The 19,604-nt window shown below is 40.4% G+C and overlaps 1 protein-coding gene across 1 annotated transcript in view; it reads right to left on the bottom strand.

The window, feature by feature from the left end:
• The window catches only part of LOC134353480 (mucin-2-like), a 182,926-nt gene that overhangs the window by 29,785 nt on the left and 133,537 nt on the right, over window positions 1–19,604 (bottom strand). Inside the window, exons 46-52 of the mRNA XM_063061484.1 lie at window positions 18,227–18,439; window positions 15,511–15,723; window positions 12,798–13,010; window positions 10,091–10,294; window positions 7,375–7,587; window positions 4,672–4,875; window positions 1,956–2,168 (exon numbers count right to left, since the gene is read on the bottom strand). Of these exons, the coding sequence (XP_062917554.1) occupies window positions 1,956–2,168; window positions 4,672–4,875; window positions 7,375–7,587; window positions 10,091–10,294; window positions 12,798–13,010; window positions 15,511–15,723; window positions 18,227–18,439 (1,473 nt within the window). The remainder of the gene's footprint in view (window positions 1–1,955; window positions 2,169–4,671; window positions 4,876–7,374; window positions 7,588–10,090; window positions 10,295–12,797; window positions 13,011–15,510; window positions 15,724–18,226; window positions 18,440–19,604) is intronic.

Raw genomic sequence — 19,604 nt, 5'->3', positions numbered from 1 at the left:
ACCCCAGCAGGGGGATAAAAGGAACAGGTTCGCTAAGGCAAGCGACACAGCACGACACCACGAGATAACGAGACCCTGGAAGTACATTGTTGTATGATGACGGAGAATCTTACCAGGTGCCATTTTAAATCCATCTGCGTTACAGCTACAGGTTGTTGGTCCTGTTGTTTCTGGAGTCACAGTTACTACTGTAGATGTTGTGGGTTCTGGAGTGGTAGTCGTACTTTCACATCTTCCGGTATACTTCAAAATTTTGCAATCCATAGTACAGAGAGTGAATTTGCAGAGGCCTGATTTCCCTGCAGAAGTCACAATTGCCTGACCTGGAGACAGAGTAAAGAAAATCACACTGTGTTTATCTTGAATGTATAAAACATTAAAAACAAAATGACCTGCAGTGATTAAACAGCTTCATTCAGTGAAAACGCTGAAAAATGTTTCCGAGCTGTAAATATCATTTCACAGAAGATTAGCCACACGAGGAGTTCCTGGACAAAGCTTCTGCAGATAGAGTGCAATTAGATCACTCCAGAAGCAGAGGCCACATTTTCAGAATATGGGGTAGACCATTTAGAAGTGAGCTGAGGAAAAACTTTTTTACCCAGAGAGTGGTGGGTACTTGGAAGGTTCTGCCCCAGAAGGCAATGGAGGCCAAGCCTCTGGATGATTTCAAGAAACACATGGAAAAGCTCTTAAAGATAGAGGAATCAAAGGTTATAGTGATAAGGCAGGAAATGGATACTGATTGTGGATGATCAGCCATGATCACAGTGAACGGCGGTGCTGGCTTGAAGGACTGAATGGCCTCCTCCTGCACCTAATGTCGATTGTCTACCATTGAAATATGTCAGGGTACAGTCTGTATTGAGATGATGGAAATCACAACGAGGCAAAGATATTCATTTGATTGTGTGTTCTTGGGTGAGCTACTGATTACACCCACTTCTGAGGAGTATTTTGCTCAAAGGCAAACAGTTGACTATAATGCAGCAGGTGATGTATTAATTGACAGGCCGCAAAGCACTGACAATCAAAAATTCTATTATTGGCAACACTGTCTACATCGTGATGTCATGCCAACATTGAAAAGAATGTGAAATCTGCCATCTCATCCTCAGCAATTTGAATCCTGTGTTCATGATGAAGCAAGCGTATTGAAGTAATGCATCCAATTCTGTTACCCACTGATAGAAAGAAACTGAAGGCTGTCCAAGTGTGCAAACCAGGTTTATTGCAGAGTGTTGCTGATTACCGACATCTTTCATGAGATGCATTTGGTGCAACCTGTCTCACAGTTATCCGGTGCCCTGGAAAATATTGAAGTGCATTATATCTTGTCTTAGAAGCTGAGGTGGCTGCTGCTTCATGGCTATGATGTAAAGAGTGCAAGAAACAGAGTATACAGTGGATAATATCTTTGCAAGTTCTAAATCTCTTAAAACAGAATCAAGCATTTCAGGTGTGTGGAGATCTATTAATAGGAGCTGTATAGAATGAGTGCATTTCCTGAGAAATGTGGGGGCCTGTTTTCACTTCCTTGTTGTTTGAGTTGGAAAATGAAATAGAAGTGTTTGAAAGGATTCGAGACCAGCACTGAATATTCAGAGAATTGAACAATGTGGAGCTGAGCACACTGAGGTAGCATATTGCTTCTATTGATCACAAATTTAACTTGTTTGGGACATCATCATGACACGAAACATCTATCCACATTGCACGTTCTTATACGTTACATTTTTTAATGGATTCCTGAATCTACTTAACACACAAATCTATAAAACAATGAAATAAATTTCCACTGTATATTATTCAATTATATTTAAGTTTGGAATGGTCCATAACCTTTACATTTTGTTCACTGTGCCACTGAAAACAAACATCAAAGGGAAAAATTGCTATTAAATCACTTCTAGGAATTGTGCACGTTACAGCACAGTTGTTACAAAAAATCTTACCAGGTGCCATCTTTCCTCCATCTGTGAGACAGCTACAGGTTGCTGGTGTTGCTGGTGTTATTGGAGTTACAGTTACTACTGTAGAAGAAGTGTGTTCAGGAGCGGTGGTTGTACTTTCACATCTTCCGGTATACTTTATAACTTCACAATCTGTCGTGCAGAGCGTGAAGTTGCAGAGGCCTGATTTCCCTGTAGACGTCACAATCGCCTGACCTGGTGACAAAAAAAAGAGAATCATTCCACTTATTTTGTATTTTTAAAAAATCTTGCATCAAGGAAACAGCTTCATTCAGTTGAATGTATCGAGAATGTTTCCAGAGCCATGAATATCATTTCGCAAACGATAAGCCACACAAGGAGTTTCTGGGCAAAACGACTGCAGATGGAATGCAATTATATCGTACCACTCAACTATCTCAGTGTGCAGTCTGTATTGAGATGGTGCAAGTGACTACGAGGCAAAGTTATTTGTTTTATTGTGTGTTGTTGGGTGATATACTGATTATACACATTTCTGATGAGTACTTTGCTCAATAGCAAAGCGTTTACGTCAATGCTCTAAGTGCTATATTTGTGACAAAAGACCAAGTTATCAGAAGATTGATGCCGATAGGAGAGATAAGAGAGAGACAAATGGGGGAAACATTCAAAATGCTAATAAGAGAGAGACGAGAGAGATTAACGAAAAGAGAAACAGTTCTGAGGATTGTCGGACCGGTTGCTTTGAAGCTGAACAGTTTGAAGTTTGATGGACAGGCGATACCCCAGCAGGGGGATAAAAGGAACAGGTTCGCTAAGGCAAGCGACACAGCACGACACCACGAGATAACGAGACCCTGGAAGTGCGTTGTTGTATGATAACGGATAATCTTACCAGGTGCCATTTTAAATCCATCTGTGTTACAGCTACAGGTTGTTGGTCCTGTTGTTTCTGGAGTCACAGTTACTACTGTAGATGTTGTGGGTTCTGGAGTGGTAGTCGTACTTTCACATCTTCCGGTATACTTCAAAATTTTGCAATCCATAGTACAGAGAGTGAATTTGCAGAGGCCTGATTTCCCTGCAGAAGTCACAATTGCCTGACCTGGAGACAGAGTAAAGAAAATCACACTGTGTTTATCTTGAATGTATAAAACATTAAAAACAAAATGACCTGCAGTGATTAAACAGCTTCATTCAGTGAAAACGCTGAAAAATGTTTCCGAGCTGTAAATATCATTTCACAGAAGATTAGCCACACGAGGAGTTTCTGGACAAAGCTTCTGCAGATAGAGTGCAATTAGATCACTCCAGAAGCAGAGGCCACAGTTTCAGAATAGGGGGTAGACCATTTAGAAGTGAGCTGAGGAAAAACTTTTTTACCCAGAGAGTGGTGGGTTCTTGGAAGGTTCTGCCCCAGAAGGCAATGGAGGCCAAGTCTCTGGATGATTTCAAGAAACACATGGAAAAGCTCTTAAAGATAGAGGAATCAAAGGTTATAGTGAGAAGGCAGGAAATGGATACTGATTGTGGATGATCAGCCATGATCAGAGTGAATGGCGGTGCTGGCTTGAAGGACTGAATGGCCTCCTCCTGCACCTAATGTCGATTGTCTACCATTGAAATATGTCAGGGTACAGTCTGTATTGAGATGATGGAAATCACAACGAGGCAAAGATATTCATTTGATTGTGTGTTCTTGGGTGAGCTACTGATTACACCCACTTCTGAGGAGTATTTTGCTCAAAGGCAAAGAGTTGACTATAATGCAGCAGGTGATGTATTAATTGACAGGCCGCAAAGCACTGACAATCAAAAATTCTATTATTGGCAACACTGTCTACATCGTGATGTCATGCCAACATTGAAAAGAATGTGAAATCTGCCATCTCATCCTCAGCAATTTGAATCCTGTGTTCATGATGAAGCAAGCGTATTGAAGTAATGCATCCAATTCTGTTACCCACTGATAGAAAGAAACTGAAGGCTGTCCAAGTGTGCAAACCAGGTTTATTGCAGAGTGTTGCTGATTACCGACATCTTTCATGAGATGCATTTGGTGCAACCTGTCTCACAGTTATCCGGTGCCCTGGAAAATATTGAAGTGCATTATATCTTGTCTTAGAAGCTGAGGTGGCTGCTGCTTCATGGCTATGATGTAAAGAGTGCAAGAAACAGAGTATACAGTGGATAATATCTTTGCAAGTTCTAAATCTCTTAAAACAGAATCAAGCATTTCAGGTGTGTGGAGATCTATTAATAGGAGCTGTATAGAATGAGTGCATTTCCTGAGAAATGTGGGGGCCTGTTTTCACTTCCTTGTTGTTTGAGTTGGAAAATGAAATAGAAGTGTTTCAAAGGATTCGAGACCAGCACTGAATATTCAGAGAATTGAACAATGTGGAGCTGAGCACACTGAGGTAGCATATTGCTTCTATTGATCACAAATTTAACTTGTTTGGGACATCATCATGACACGAAACATCTATCCACATTGCACGTTATTATACGTTACATTTTTTAATGGATTCCTGAATCTACTTAACACACAAATCTATAAAACAATGAAATAAATTTCCACTGTATATTATTCAATTATATTTAAGTTTGGAATGGTCCATAACCTTTACATTTTGTTCACTGTGCCACTGAAAACAAACATCAAAGGGAAAAATTGCTATTAAATCACTTCTAGGAATTGTGCACGTTACAGCACAGTTGTTACAAATAATCTTACCAGGTGCCATCTTTCCTCCATCTGTGAGACAGCTACAGGTTGCTGGTGTTGCTGGAGTTACAGTTACTACTGTAGAAGAAGTGTGTTCAGGAGCGGTGGTTGTACTTTCACATCTTCCGGTATACTTTATAACTTCACAATCTGTAGTGCAGAGCGTGAAGTTGCAGAGGCCTGATTTCCCTGTAGACGTCACAATCGCCTGACCTGGTGACAAAAAAAAGAGAATCATTCCATTTATTTTGTATTTTAAAAAAATCTTGCATCTAGAAAACAGCTTCATTCAGTTGAATGTATTGAGAATATTTTCAGAGCCATGAATATCATTTCGCAAACAATAATCCACACAAGGAGTTTCTGGGCAAAACGACTGTAGGTGGAATGCAATTATATCGTACCACTCAACTATCTCAGTGTGCAGTCTGTATTGAGATGGTGCAAGTGACTACGAGGCAAAGTTATTTGTTTTATTGTGTGTTGTTGGGTGATATACTGATTATACACATTTCTGACGAGTACTTTGCTCAATAGCAAAGAGTTTACGTCAATGCTCTAAGTGCTATATTTGTGACAAAAGACCAAGTTATCAGAAGATTGATGCCGATAGGAGAGATAAGAGAGAGACAAATGGGGGAAACATTCAAAATGCTAATAAGAGAGAGACGAGAGAGATTAACGAAAAGAGAAACAGTTCCGAGGATTGTCGGACCGGTTGCTTTGAAGCTGAACAGTTTGAAGTTTGATGGACAGGCGATACCCCAGCAGGGGGATAAAAGGAACAGGTTCGCTAAGGCAAGCGACACAGCACGACACCACGAGATAACGAGACCCTGGAAGTGCGTTGTTGTATGATAACGGATAATCTTACCAGGTGCCATTTTAAATCCATCTGTGTTACAGCTACAGGTTGTTGGTCCTGTTGTTTCTGGAGTCACAGTTACTACTGTAGATGTTGTGGGTTCTGGAGTGGTAGTCGTACTTTCACATCTTCCGGTATACTTCAAAATTTTGCAATCCATAGTACAGAGAGTGAATTTGCAGAGGCCTGATTTCCCTGCAGAAGTCACAATTGCCTGACCTGGAGACAGAGTAAAGAAAATCACACTGTGTTTATCTTGAATGTATAAAAGATTAAAAACAAAATGACCTGCAGTGATTAAACAGCTTCATTCAGTGAAAACGCTGAAAAATGTTTCCGAGCTGTAAATATCATTTCACAGAAGATTAGCCACACGAGGAGTTTCTGGACAAAGCTTCTGCAGATAGAGTGCAATTAGATCACTCCAGAAGCAGAGGCCACAGTTTCAGAATAGGGGGTAGACCATTTAGAAGTGAGCTGAGGAAAAACTTTTTTACCCAGAGAGTGGTGGGTTCTTGGAAGGTTCTGCCCCAGAAGGCAATGGAGGCCAAGTCTCTGGATGATTTCAAGAAACACATGGAAAAGCTCTTAAAGATAGAGGAATCAAAGGTTATAGTGAGAAGGCAGGAAATGGATACTGATTGTGGATGATCAGCCATGATCAGAGTGAATGGCGGTGCTGGCTTGAAGGACTGAATGGCCTCCTCCTGCACCTAATGTCGATTGTCTACCATTGAAATATGTCAGGGTACAGTCTGTATTGAGATGATGGAAATCACAACGAGGCAAAGATATTCATTTGATTGTGTGTTCTTGGGTGAGCTACTGATTACACCCACTTCTGAGGAGTATTTTGCTCAAAGGCAAAGAGTTGACTATAATGCAGCAGGTGGTATATTAATTGACAGGCCGCAAAGCACTGACAATCAAAAATTCTATTATTGGCAACACTGTCTACATCGTGATGTCATGCCAACATTGAAAAGAATGTGAAATCTGCCATCTCATCCTCAGCAACTTGAATCCTGTGTTCATGATGAAGCAAGCGTATTGAAGTAATGCATCCAATTCTGTTACCCACTGATAGAAAGAAACTGAAGGCTGTGCAAGTGTGCAAACCAGGTTTATTGCAGAGTGTTGCTGATTACCGACATCTTTCATGAGATGCATTTGGTTCAACCTGTCTCACAGTTATCCGGTGCCCTGGAAAATATTGAAGTGCATTATATCTTGTCTTAGAAGCTGAGGTGGCTGCTGCTTCATGGTTATGATGTAAAGAGTGCAACAAACAGAGTATTCAGTGGATAATATCTTTGCAAGTTCTAAATCTCTCAAAACAGAATCAAGCATTTCAGGTGTGTGGAGATCTATTAATAGGAGCTGTATAGAATGAGTGCATTTCCCGAGAAATGTGGGGCCTGTTTTCACTTCCTTGTTGTTTGAGTTGGAAAATGAAATAGAAGTGTTTCAAAGGATTCGAGACCAGCACTGAATATTCAGAGAATTGAACAATGTCGAGCTGAGCACACTGAGGTAGCATATTGCTTCTATTGATCACAAATTTAACTTGTTTGGGACATCATCATGACACGAAACATCTATCCACATTGCACGTTCCTATACGTTACATTTTTTAATGGATTCCTGAATCTACTTAACACAGAAATCTATAAAACAATGAAATAAATTTCCACTGTGATTCAATTATATTCAAGTTTGGAATGGACCATAACCTTTACAAGTTTGTTCACTGTGCCACTGAAAACAAACATCAAAGGGAAAAATTGCTATTAAATCACTTCTAGGAATTGTGTACGTTCCAGCACAGTTGTTACAAATAATCTTACCAGGTGCCATTTTTCCTCCATCTGTGAGACAGCTACAGGTTTCTGGTGTTGCTGGTGTTATTGGAGTTACAGTTACTACTGTAGAAGTTGTGGGTTCTGGAGCGGCCGTTGTACTTTCACATCTTCCGGTAAACTTCATAACTTCACAACCTGTAGTGCAGAGCGTGAAGTTGCAGAGGCCTGATTTCCCTGTAGACGTCACAATCGCCTGACCTGGTGAGAAAAACAAGAGAATCATTCCATTTATTTTGTATTTTAAAAAAATCTTGCATCTAGAAAAAAGCTTCATTCAGTTGAATGTATCGAGAATATTTTCAGAGCCATGAATATCATTTCGCAAACAATAATCCACACAAGGAGTTTCTGGGCAAAACGACTGTAGGTGGAATGCAATTATATCGTACCACTCAACTATCTCAGTGTGCAGTCTGTATTGAGATGGTGCAAGTGACTACGAGGCAAAGTTATTTGTTTTATTGTGTGTTGTTGGGTGATATACTGATTATACACATTTCTGACGAGTACTTTGCTCAATAGCAAAGAGTTTACGTCAATGCTCTAAGTGCTATATTTGTGACAAAAGACCAAGTTATCAGAAGATTGATGCCGATAAGAGAGATAAGAGAGAGACAAATGGGGGAAACATTCAAAATTCTAATAAGAGAGAGAGGAGAGAGATTAACGAAAAGAGACACAGTTCCGAGTATGGTCGGACCGGTTGCTTTGAAGCTGAACTGTTTGAAGTTTGATGGACAGGCGATACCCCAGCAGGGGGATAAAAGGAACAGGTTCGCTAAGGCAAGCGACACAGCACGACACCACGAGATAACGAGACCCTGGAAGTGCATTGTTGTATGATGACGGATAATCTTACCAGGTGCCATTTTAAATCCATCTGCGTTACAGCTACAGGTTGTTGGTCCTGTTGTTTCTGGAGTCACAGTTACTACTGTAGATGTTGTGGGTTCTGGAGTGGTAGTCGTACTTTCGCATCTTCCGGTATACTTCAAAATTTTGCAATCCATAGTACAGAGAGTGAATTTGCAGAGGCCTGATTTCCCTGCAGAAGTCACAATTGCCTGACCTGGAGACAGAGTAAAGAAAATCACACTGTGTTTATCTTGAATGTAGAAAACATTAAAAAAAAAATGACCTGCAGTGATTAAACAGCTTCATTCAGTGAAAACGCTGAAAAATGTTTCCGAGCTGTAAATATCATTTCACAGAAGATTAGCCACACGAGGAGTTCCTGGACAAAGCTTCTGCAGATAGAGTGCAATTAGATCACTCCAGAAGCAGAGGCCACAGTTTCAGAATATGGGGTAGACCATTTAGAAGTGAGCTGAGGAAAAACTTTTTTACCCAGAGAGTGGTGGGTACTTGGAAGGTTCTGCCCCAGAAGGCAATGGAGGCCAAGCCTCTGGATGATTTCAAGAAACACATGGAAAAGCTCTTAAAGATAGAGGAATCAAAGGTTATAGTGATAAGGCAGGAAATGGATACTGATTGTGGATGATCAGCCATGATCACAGTGAATGGCGGTGCTGGCTTGAAGGACTGAATGGCCTCCTCCTGCACCTAATGTCGATTGTCTACCATTGAAATATGTCAGGGTACAGTCTGTATTGAGATGATGGAAATCACAACGAGGCAAAGATATTCATTTGATTGTGTGTTCTTGGGTGAGCTACTGATTACACCCACTTCTGAGGAGTATTTTGCTCAAAGGCAAACAGTTGACTATAATGCAGCAGGTGATATATTAATTGACAGGCCGCAAAGCACTGACAATCAAAAATTCTATTATTGGCAACACTGTCTACATCGTGATGTCATGCCAACATTGAAAAGAATGTGAAATCTGCCATCTCATCCTCAGCAACTTGAATCCTGTGTTCATGATGAAGCAAGCGTATTGAAGTAATGCATCCAATTCTGTTACCCACTGATAGAAAGAAACTGAAGGCTGTGCAAGTGTGCAAACCAGGTTTATTGCAGAGTGTTGCTGATTACCGACATCTTTCATGAGATGCATTTGGTGCAACCTGTCTCACAGTTATCCGGTGCCCTGGAAAATATTGAAGTGCATTATATCTTGTCTTAGAAGCTGAGGTGGCTGCTGCTTCATGGCTATGATGTAAAGAGTGCAACAAACAGAGTATACAGTGGATAATATCTTTGCAAGTTCTAAATCTCTTAAAACAGAATCAAGCATTTCAGGTGTGTGGAGATCTATTAATAGGAGCTGTATAGAATGAGTGCATTTCCTGAGAAATGTGGGGGCTTGTTTTCACTTCCTTGTTGTTTGAGTTGGAAAATGAAATAGAAGTGTTTCAAAGGATAAGAGACCAGCACTGAATATCCAGAGAATTGAACAATGTGTAGCTGAGCACACTGAGGTAGCTTTTTGCTTCTATTGATCACAAATTTAACTTGTTTGGGACATCATCATGACACGAAACATCTATCCACATTGCACGTTCTTATACGTTACATTTTTTAATGGATTCCTGATTCTACTTAACACACAAATCTATAAAACAATGAAATAAATTTCCACTGTATATTATTCAATTATATTCAAGTTTGGAATGGTCCATAACCTTTACATTTTGTTCACTGTGCCACTGAAAACAAACATCAAAGGGAAAAATTGCTATTAAATCACTTCTAGGAATTGTGTACGTTACAGCACAGTTGTTACAAATAATCTTACCAGGTGCCATTTTTCCTCCATCTGTGAGACAGCTGCAGGTTGCTGGTGTTGCTGGAGTTACAGTTACTACTGTAGAAGAAGTGTGTTCAGGAGCGGTGGTTGTACTTTCACATCTTCCGGTATACTTTATAACTTCACAATCTGTAGTGCAGAGCGTGAAGTTGCAGAGGCCTGATTTCCCTGTAGACGTCACAATCGCCTGACCTGGTGACAAAAAAAAGAGAATCATTCCACTTATTTTGTATTTTAAAAAAATCTTGCATCAAGAAAACAGCTTCATTCAGTTGAATGTATCGAGAATGTTTCCAGAGCCCTGAATATCATTTCGCAAGCGATAAGCCACACAAGGAGTTTCTGGGCAAAACGACTGTAGATGGAATGCAATTATATCGTACCACTCAACTATCTCAGTGTGCAGTCTGTATTGAGATGGTGCAAGTGACTACGAGGCAAAGTTATTTGTTTTATTGTGTGTTGTTGGGTGATATACTGATTATACACATTTCTGACGAGTACTTTGCTCAATAGCAAAGAGTTTACGTCAATGCTCTAAGTGCTATATTTGTGACAAAAGACCAAGTTATCAGAAGATTGATGCCGATAAGAGAGATAAGAGAGAGACAAATTGGGGAAACATTCAAAATGCTAATAAGAGAGAGACGAGAGAGATTAACGAAAAGAGACACAGTTCCGAGGATTGTCGGACCGGTTGCTTTGAAGCTGAACTGCTTGAAGTTTGATGGACAGGCGATACCCCAGCAGGGGGATAAAAGGAACAGGTTCGCTAAGGCAAGCGACACAGCATGACACCACGAGATAACGAGACCCTGGAAGTGCAATGTTGTATGATGACGGATAATCTTACCAGGTGCCATTTTAAATCCCTCTGCATTACAGCTACAGGTTGTTGGTCCTGTTGTTTCTGGAGTCACAGTTACTACTGTAGATGTTGTGGGTTCTGGAGTGGTAGTCGTACTTTCACATCTTCCGGTATACTTCAAAATTTTGCAATCCACAGTACAGAGAGTGAATTTGCAGAGGCCTGATTTCCCTGCAGAAGTCACAATTGCCTGACCTGGAGACAGAGTAAAGAAAATCACACTGTGTTTATCTTGAATGTATAAAAGATTAAAAACAAAATGACCTGCAGTGATTAAACAGCTTCATTCAGTGAAAACGCTGAAAAATGTTTCCGAGCTGTAAATATCATTTCACAGAAGATTAGCCACACGAGGAGTTTCTGGACAAAGCTTCTGCAGATAGAGTGCAATTAGATCACTCCAGAAGCAGAGGCCACAGTTTCAGAATAGGGGGTAGACCATTTAGAAGTGAGCTGAGGAAAAACTTTTTTACCCAGAGAGTGGTGGGTACTTGGAAGGTTCTGCCCCAGAAGGCAATGGAGGCCAAGTCTCTGGATGATTTCAAGAACCACATGGAAAAGCTCATAGAGATAGAGGAATCAAAGGTTATAGTGACAAGGCAGGAAATGGATACTGATTGTGGATGATCAGCCATGATCAGAGTGAATGGCGGTGCTGGCTTGAAGGACTGAATGGCCTCCTCCTGCACCTAATGTCGATTGTCTACCATTGAAATATGTCAGGGTACAGTCTGTATTGAGAAGATGGAAATCACAACGAGGCAAAGATATTCATTTGATTGTGTGTTCTTGGGTGAGCTACTGATTACACCCACTTCTGAGGAGTATTTTGCTCAAAGGCAAATAGTTGACTATAACGCAGCAGGTGGTATATTAATTGACAGGCCGCAAAGCACTGACAATCAAAAATTCTATTATTGGCAACACTGTCTACATCCTGATGTCATGCCAACATTGAAAAGAATGTGAAATCTGCCATCTCATCCTCAGCAATTTGAATCCTGTGTTCATGATGAAGCAAGCGTATTGAAGTAATGCATCCAATTCTGTTACCCACTGATAGAAAGAAACTGAAGGCTGTCCAAGTGTGCAAACCAGGTTTATTGCAGAGTGTTGCTGATTACCGACATCTTTCATGAGATGCATTTGGTGCAACCTGTCTCACAGTTATCCGGTGCCCTGGAAAATATTGAAGTGCATTATATCTTGTCTTAGAAGCTGAGGTGGCTGCTGCTTCATGGCTATGATGTAAAGAGTGCAAGAAACAGAGTATACAGTGGATAATATCTTTGCAAGTTCTAAATCTCTTAAAACAGAATCAAGCATTTCAGGTGTGTGGAGATCTATTAATAGGAGCTGTATAGAATGAGTGCATTTCCTGAGAAATGTGGGGGCCTGTTTTCACTTCCTTGTTGTTTGAGTTGGAAAATGAAATAGAAGTGTTTCAAAGGATTCGAGACCAGCACTGAATATTCAGAGAATTGAACAATGTGGAGCTGAGCACACTGAGGTAGCATATTGCTTCTATTGATCACAAATTTAACTTGTTTGGGACATCATCATGACACGAAACATCTATCCACATTGCACGTTATTATACGTTACATTTTTTAATGGATTCCTGAATCTACTTAACACACAAATCTATAAAACAATGAAATAAATTTCCACTGTATATTATTCAATTATATTTAAGTTTGGAATGGTCCATAACCTTTACATTTTGTTCACTGTGCCACTGAAAACAAACATCAAAGGGAAAAATTGCTATTAAATCACTTCTAGGAATTGTGCACGTTACAGCACAGTTGTTACAAATAATCTTACCAGGTGCCATTTTTCCTCCATCTGTGAGACAGCTACAGGTTGCTGGTGTTGCTGGTGTTATTGGAGTTACAGTTACTACTGTAGAAGAAGTGTGTTCAGGAGCGGTGGTTGTACTTTCACATCTTCCGGTATACTTTATAACTTCACAATCTGTAGTGCAGAGCGTGAAGTTGCAGAGGCCTGATTTCCCTGTAGACGTCACAATCGCCTGACCTGGTGACAAAAACAAGAGAATCATTCCACTTATTTTGTATTTTTAAAAAATCTTGCATCAAGGAAACAGCTTCATTCAGTTGAATGTATCGAGAATGTTTCCAGAGCCATGAATATCATTTCGCAAACGATAAGCCACACAAGGAGTTTCTGGGCAAAACGACTGTAGATGGAATGCAATTATATCGTACCACTCAACTATCTCAGTGTGCAGTCTGTATTGAGATGGTGCAAGTGACTACGAGGCAAAGTTATTTGTTTTATTGTGTGTTGTTGGGTGATATACTGATTATACACATTTCTGATGAGTACTTTGCTCAATAGCAAAGAGTTTACGTCAATGCTCTAAGTGCTATATTTGTGACAAAAGACCAAGTTATCAGAAGATTGATGCCGATAGGAGAGATAAGAGAGAGACAAATGGGGGAAACATTCAAAATGCTAATAAGAGAGAGACGAGAGAGATTAACGAAAAGAGAAACAGTTCCGAGGATTGTCGGACCGGTTGCTTTGAAGCTGAACAGTTTGAAGTTTGATGGACAGGCGATACCCCAGCAGGGGGATAAAAGGAACAGGTTCGCTAAGGCAAGCGACACAGCACGACACCACGAGATAACGAGACCCTGGAAGTGCGTTGTTGTATGATAACGGATAATCTTACCAGGTGCCATTTTAAATCCATCTGTGTTACAGCTACAGGTTGTTGGTCCTGTTGTTTCTGGAGTCACAGTTACTACTGTAGATGTTGTGGGTTCTGGAGTGGTAGTCGTACTTTCACATCTTCCGGTATACTTCAAAATTTTGCAATCCATAGTACAGAGAGTGAATTTGCAGAGGCCTGATTTCCCTGCAGAAGTCACAATTGCCTGACCTGGAGACAGAGTAAAGAAAATCACACTGTGTTTATCTTGAATGTATAAAAGATTAAAAACAAAATGACCTGCAGTGATTAAACAGCTTCATTCAGTGAAAACGCTGAAAAATGTTTCCGAGCTGTAAATATCATTTCACAGAAGATTAGCCACACGAGGAGTTTCTGGACAAAGCTTCTGCAGATAGAGTGCAATTAGATCACTCCAGAAGCAGAGGCCACAGTTTCAGAATAGGGGGTAGACCATTTAGAAGTGAGCTGAGGAAAAACTTTTTTACCCAGAGAGTGGTGGGTTCTTGGAAGGTTCTGCCCCAGAAGGCAATGGAGGCCAAGTCTCTGGATGATTTCAAGAAACACATGGAAAAGCTCTTAAAGATAGAGGAATCAAAGGTTATAGTGAGAAGGCAGGAAATGGATACTGATTGTGGATGATCAGCCATGATCAGAGTGAATGGCGGTGCTGGCTTGAAGGACTGAATGGCCTCCTCCTGCACCTAATGTCGATTGTCTACCATTGAAATATGTCAGGGTACAGTCTGTATTGAGATGATGGAAATCACAACGAGGCAAAGATATTCATTTGATTGTGTGTTCTTGGGTGAGCTACTGATTACACCCACTTCTGAGGAGTATTTTGCTCAAAGGCAAAGAGTTGACTATAATGCAGCAGGTGGTATATTAATTGACAGGCCGCAAAGCACTGACAATCAAAAATTCTATTATTGGCAACACTGTCTACATCGTGATGTCATGCCAACATTGAAAAGAATGTGAAATCTGCCATCTCATCCTCAGCAACTTGAATCCTGTGTTCATGATGAAGCAAGCGTATTGAAGTAATGCATCCAATTCTGTTACCCACTGATAGAAAGAAACTGAAGGCTGTGCAAGTGTGCAAACCAGGTTTATTGCAGAGTGTTGCTGATTACCGACATCTTTCATGAGATGCATTTGGTTCAACCTGTCTCACAGTTATCCGGTGCCCTGGAAAATATTGAAGTGCATTATATCTTGTCTTAGAAGCTGAGGTGGCTGCTGCTTCATGGTTATGATGTAAAGAGTGCAACAAACAGAGTATTCAGTGGATAATATCTTTGCAAGTTCTAAATCTCTCAAAACAGAATCAAGCATTTCAGGTGTGTGGAGATCTATTAATAGGAGCTGTATAGAATGAGTGCATTTCCCGAGAAATGTGGGGCCTGTTTTCACTTCCTTGTTGTTTGAGTTGGAAAATGAAATAGAAGTGTTTCAAAGGATTCGAGACCAGCACTGAATATTCAGAGAATTGAACAATGTCGAGCTGAGCACACTGAGGTAGCATATTGCTTCTATTGATCACAAATTTAACTTGTTTGGGACATCATCATGACACGAAACATCTATCCACATTGCACGTTCCTATATGTTACATTTTTTAATGGATTCCTGAATCTACTTAACACAGAAATCTATAAAACAATGAAATAAATTTCCACTGTGATTCAATTATATTCAAGTTTGGAATGGACCATAACCTTTACAAGTTTGTTCACTGTGCCACTGAAAACAAACATAAAAAGGGAAAAATTGCTATTAAATCACTTCTAGGAATTGTGTACGTTCCAGCACAGTTGTTACAAATAATCTTACCAGGTGCCATTTTTCCTCCATCTGTGAGACAGCTACAGGTTTCAGGTGTTGCTGGTGTTATTGGAGTTACAGTTACTACTGTAGAAGTTGTGGGTTCTGGAGCGGCCGTTGTACTTTCACATCTTCCGGTAAACTTCATAACTTCACAACCTGTAGTGCAGAGCGTGAAGTTGCAGAGGCCTGATTTCCCTGTAGACGTCACAATCGCCTGACCTGGTGAGAAAAACAAGAGAATCATTCCATTTATTTTGTATTTTAAAAAAATCTTGCATCTAGAAAAAAGCTTCATTCAGTTGAATGTATCGAGAATATTTTCAGAGCCATGAATATCATTTCGCAAACAATAATCCACACAAGGAGTTTCTGGGCAAAACGACTGTAGGTGGAATGCAATTATATCGTACCACTCAACTATCTCAGTGTGCAGTCTGTATTGAGATGGTGCAAGTGACTACGAGGCAAAGTTATTTGTTTTATTGTGTGTTGTTGGGTGATATACTGATTATACACATTTCTGACGAGTACTTTGCTCAATAGCAAAGAGTTTACGTCAATGCTCTAAGTGCTATATTTGTGACAAAAGACCAAGTTATCAGAAGATTGATGCCGATAAGAGAGATAAGAGAGAGACAAATGGGGGAAACATTCAAAATTCTAATAAGAGAGAGAGGAGAGAGATTAACGAAAAGAGACACAGTTCCGAGTATGGTCGGACCGGTTGCTTTGAAGCTGAACTGTTTGAAGTTTGATGGACAGGCGATACCCCAGCAGGGGGATAAAAGGAACAGGTTCGCTAAGGCAAGCGACACAGCACGACACCACGAGATAACGAGACCCTGGAAGTGCATTGTTGTATGATGACGGATAATCTTACCAGGTGCCATTTTAAATCCATCTGCGTTACAGCTACAGGTTGTTGGTCCTGTTGTTTCTGGAGTCACAGTTACTACTGTAGATGTTGTGGGTTCTGGAGTGGTAGTCGTACTTTCGCATCTTCCGGTATACTTCAAAATTTTGCAATCCATAGTACAGAGAGTGAATTTGCAGAGGCCTGATTTCCCTGCAGAAGTCACAATTGCCTGACCTGGAGACAGAGTAAAGAAAATCACACTGTGTTTATCTTGAATGTAGAAAACATTAAAAAAAAAATGACCTGCAGTGATTAAACAGCTTCATTCAGTGAAAACGCTGAAAAATGTTTCCGAGCTGTAAATATCATTTCACAGAAGATTAGCCACACGAGGAGTTCCTGGACAAAGCTTCTGCAGATAGAGTGCAATTAGATCACTCCAGAAGCAGAGGCCACAGTTTCAGAATATGGGGTAGACCATTTAGAAGTGAGCTGAGGAAAAACTTTTTTACCCAGAGAGTGGTGGGTACTTGGAAGGTTCTGCCCCAGAAGGCAATGGAGGCCAAGCCTCTGGATGATTTCAAGAAACACATGGAAAAGCTCTTAAAGATAGAGGAATCAAAGGTTATAGTGATAAGGCAGGAAATGGATACTGATTGTGGATGATCAGCCATGATCACAGTGAATGGCGGTGCTGGCTTGAAGGACTGAATGGCCTCCTCCTGCACCTAATGTCGATTGTCTACCATTGAAATATGTCAGGGTACAGTCTGTATTGAGATGATGGAAATCACAACGAGGCAAAGATATTCATTTGATTGTGTGTTCTTGGGTGAGCTACTGATTACACCCACTTCTGAGGAGTATTTTGCTCAAAGGCAAACAGTTGACTATAATGCAGCAGGTGATATATTAATTGACAGGCCGCAAAGCACTGACAATCAAAAATTCTATTATTGGCAACACTGTCTACATCGTGATGTCATGCCAACATTGAAAAGAATGTGAAATCTGCCATCTCATCCTCAGCAACTTGAATCCTGTGTTCATGATGAAGCAAGCGTATTGAAGTAATGCATCCAATTCTGTTACCCACTGATAGAAAGAAACTGAAGGCTGTGCAAGTGTGCAAACCAGGTTTATTGCAGAGTGTTGCTGATTACCGACATCTTTCATGAGATGCATTTGGTGCAACCTGTCTCACAGTTATCCGGTGCCCTGGAAAATATTGAAGTGCATTATATCTTGTCTTAGAAGCTGAGGTGGCTGCTGCTTCATGGCTATGATGTAAAGAGTGCAACAAACAGAGTATACAGTGGATAATATCTTTGCAAGTTCTAAATCTCTTAAAACAGAATCAAGCATTTCAGGTGTGTGGAGATCTATTAATAGGAGCTGTATAGAATGAGTGCATTTCCTGAGAAATGTGGGGGCTTGTTTTCACTTCCTTGTTGTTTGAGTTGGAAAATGAAATAGAAGTGTTTCAAAGGATAAGAGACCAGCACTGAATATCCAGAGAATTGAACAATGTGTAGCTGAGCACACTGAGGTAGCTTTTTGCTTCTATTGATCACAAATTTAACTTGTTTGGGACATCATCATGACACGAAACATCTATCCACATTGCACGTTCTTATACGTTACATTTTTTAATGGATTCCTGATTCTACTTAACACACAAATCTATAAAACAATGAAATAAATTTCCACTGTATATTATTCAATTATATTCAAGTTTGGAATGGTCCATAACCTTTACATTTTGTTCACTGTGCCACTGAAAACAAACATCAAAGGGAAAAATTGCTATTAAATCACTTCTAGGAATTGTGTACGTTACAGCACAGTTGTTACAAATAATCTTACCAGGTGCCATTTTTCCTCCATCTGTGAGACAGCTACAGGTTGCTGGTGTTGCTGGTGTTATTGGAGTTACAGTTACTACTGTAGAAGAAGTGTGTTCAGGAGCGGTGGTTGTACTTTCACATCTTCCGGTATACTTCATAACTTCACAATCTGTAGTGCAGAGCGTGAAGTTGCAGAGGCCTGATTTCCCTGTAGACGTCACAATCGCCTGACCTGGTGACAAAAAAAAGAGAATCATTCCACTTATTTTGTATTTTAAAAAAATCTTGCATCAAGAAAACAGCTTCATTCAGTTGAATGTATCGAGAATGTTTCCAGAGCCCTGAATATCATTTCGCAAGCGATAAGCCACACAAGGAGTTTCTGGGCAAAACGACTGTAGATGGAATGCAATTATATCGTACCACTCAACTATCTCAGTGTGCAGTCTGTATTGAGATGGTGCAAGTGACTACGAGGCAAAGTTATTTGTTTTATTGTGTGTTGTTGGGTGATATACTGATTATACACATTTCTGATGAGTACTTTGCTCAATAGCAAAGAGTTTACGTCAATGCTCTAATTTGTGACAAAAGACCAAGTTATCAGAAGATTGATGCCGATAAGAGAGATAAGAGAGAGACAAATGGGGGAAACATTCCAAATGCTAATAAGAGAGAGACGAGAGAGATTAACGAAAAGAGACACAGTTCCGAGGATTGTCGGACCGGTTGCTTTGAAGCTGAACTGCTTGAAGTTTGATGGACAGGCGATACCCCAGCAGGGGGATAAAAGGAACAGGTTCGCTAAGGCAAGCGACACAGCATGACACCACGAGATAACGAGACCCTGGAAGTGCAATGTTGTATGATGACGGATAATCTTACCAGGTGCCATTTTAAATCCCTCTGCATTACAGCTACAGGTTGTTGGTCCTGTTGTTTCTGGAGTCACAGTTACTACTGTAGATGTTGTGGGTTCTGGAGTGGTAGTCGTACTTTCACATCTTCCGGTATACTTCAAAATTTTGCAATCCACAGTACAGAGAGTGAATTTGCAGAGGCCTGATTTCCCTGCAGAAGTCACAATTGCCTGACCTGGAGACAGAGTAAAGAAAATCACACTGTGTTTATCTTGAATGTATAAAAGATTAAAAACAAAATGACCTGCAGTGATTAAACAGCTTCATTCAGTGAAAACGCTGAAAAATGTTTCCGAGCTGTAAATATCATTTCACAGAAGATTAGCCACACGAGGAGTTTCTGGACAAAGCTTCTGCAGATAGAGTGCAATTAGATCACTCCAGAAGCAGAGGCCACAGTTTCAGAATAGGGGGTAGACCATTTAGAAGTGAGCTGAGGAAAAACTTTTTTACCCAGAGAGTGGTGGGTACTTGGAA

The sequence above is a fragment of the Mobula hypostoma genome, chromosome 11 (assembly GCF_963921235.1).
Source record: "Mobula hypostoma chromosome 11, sMobHyp1.1, whole genome shotgun sequence".
In the NCBI taxonomy this organism is placed as follows: domain Eukaryota; kingdom Metazoa; phylum Chordata; class Chondrichthyes; order Myliobatiformes; family Myliobatidae; genus Mobula; species Mobula hypostoma.
This window is presented reverse-complemented; position numbering and strand designations above follow the sequence as displayed.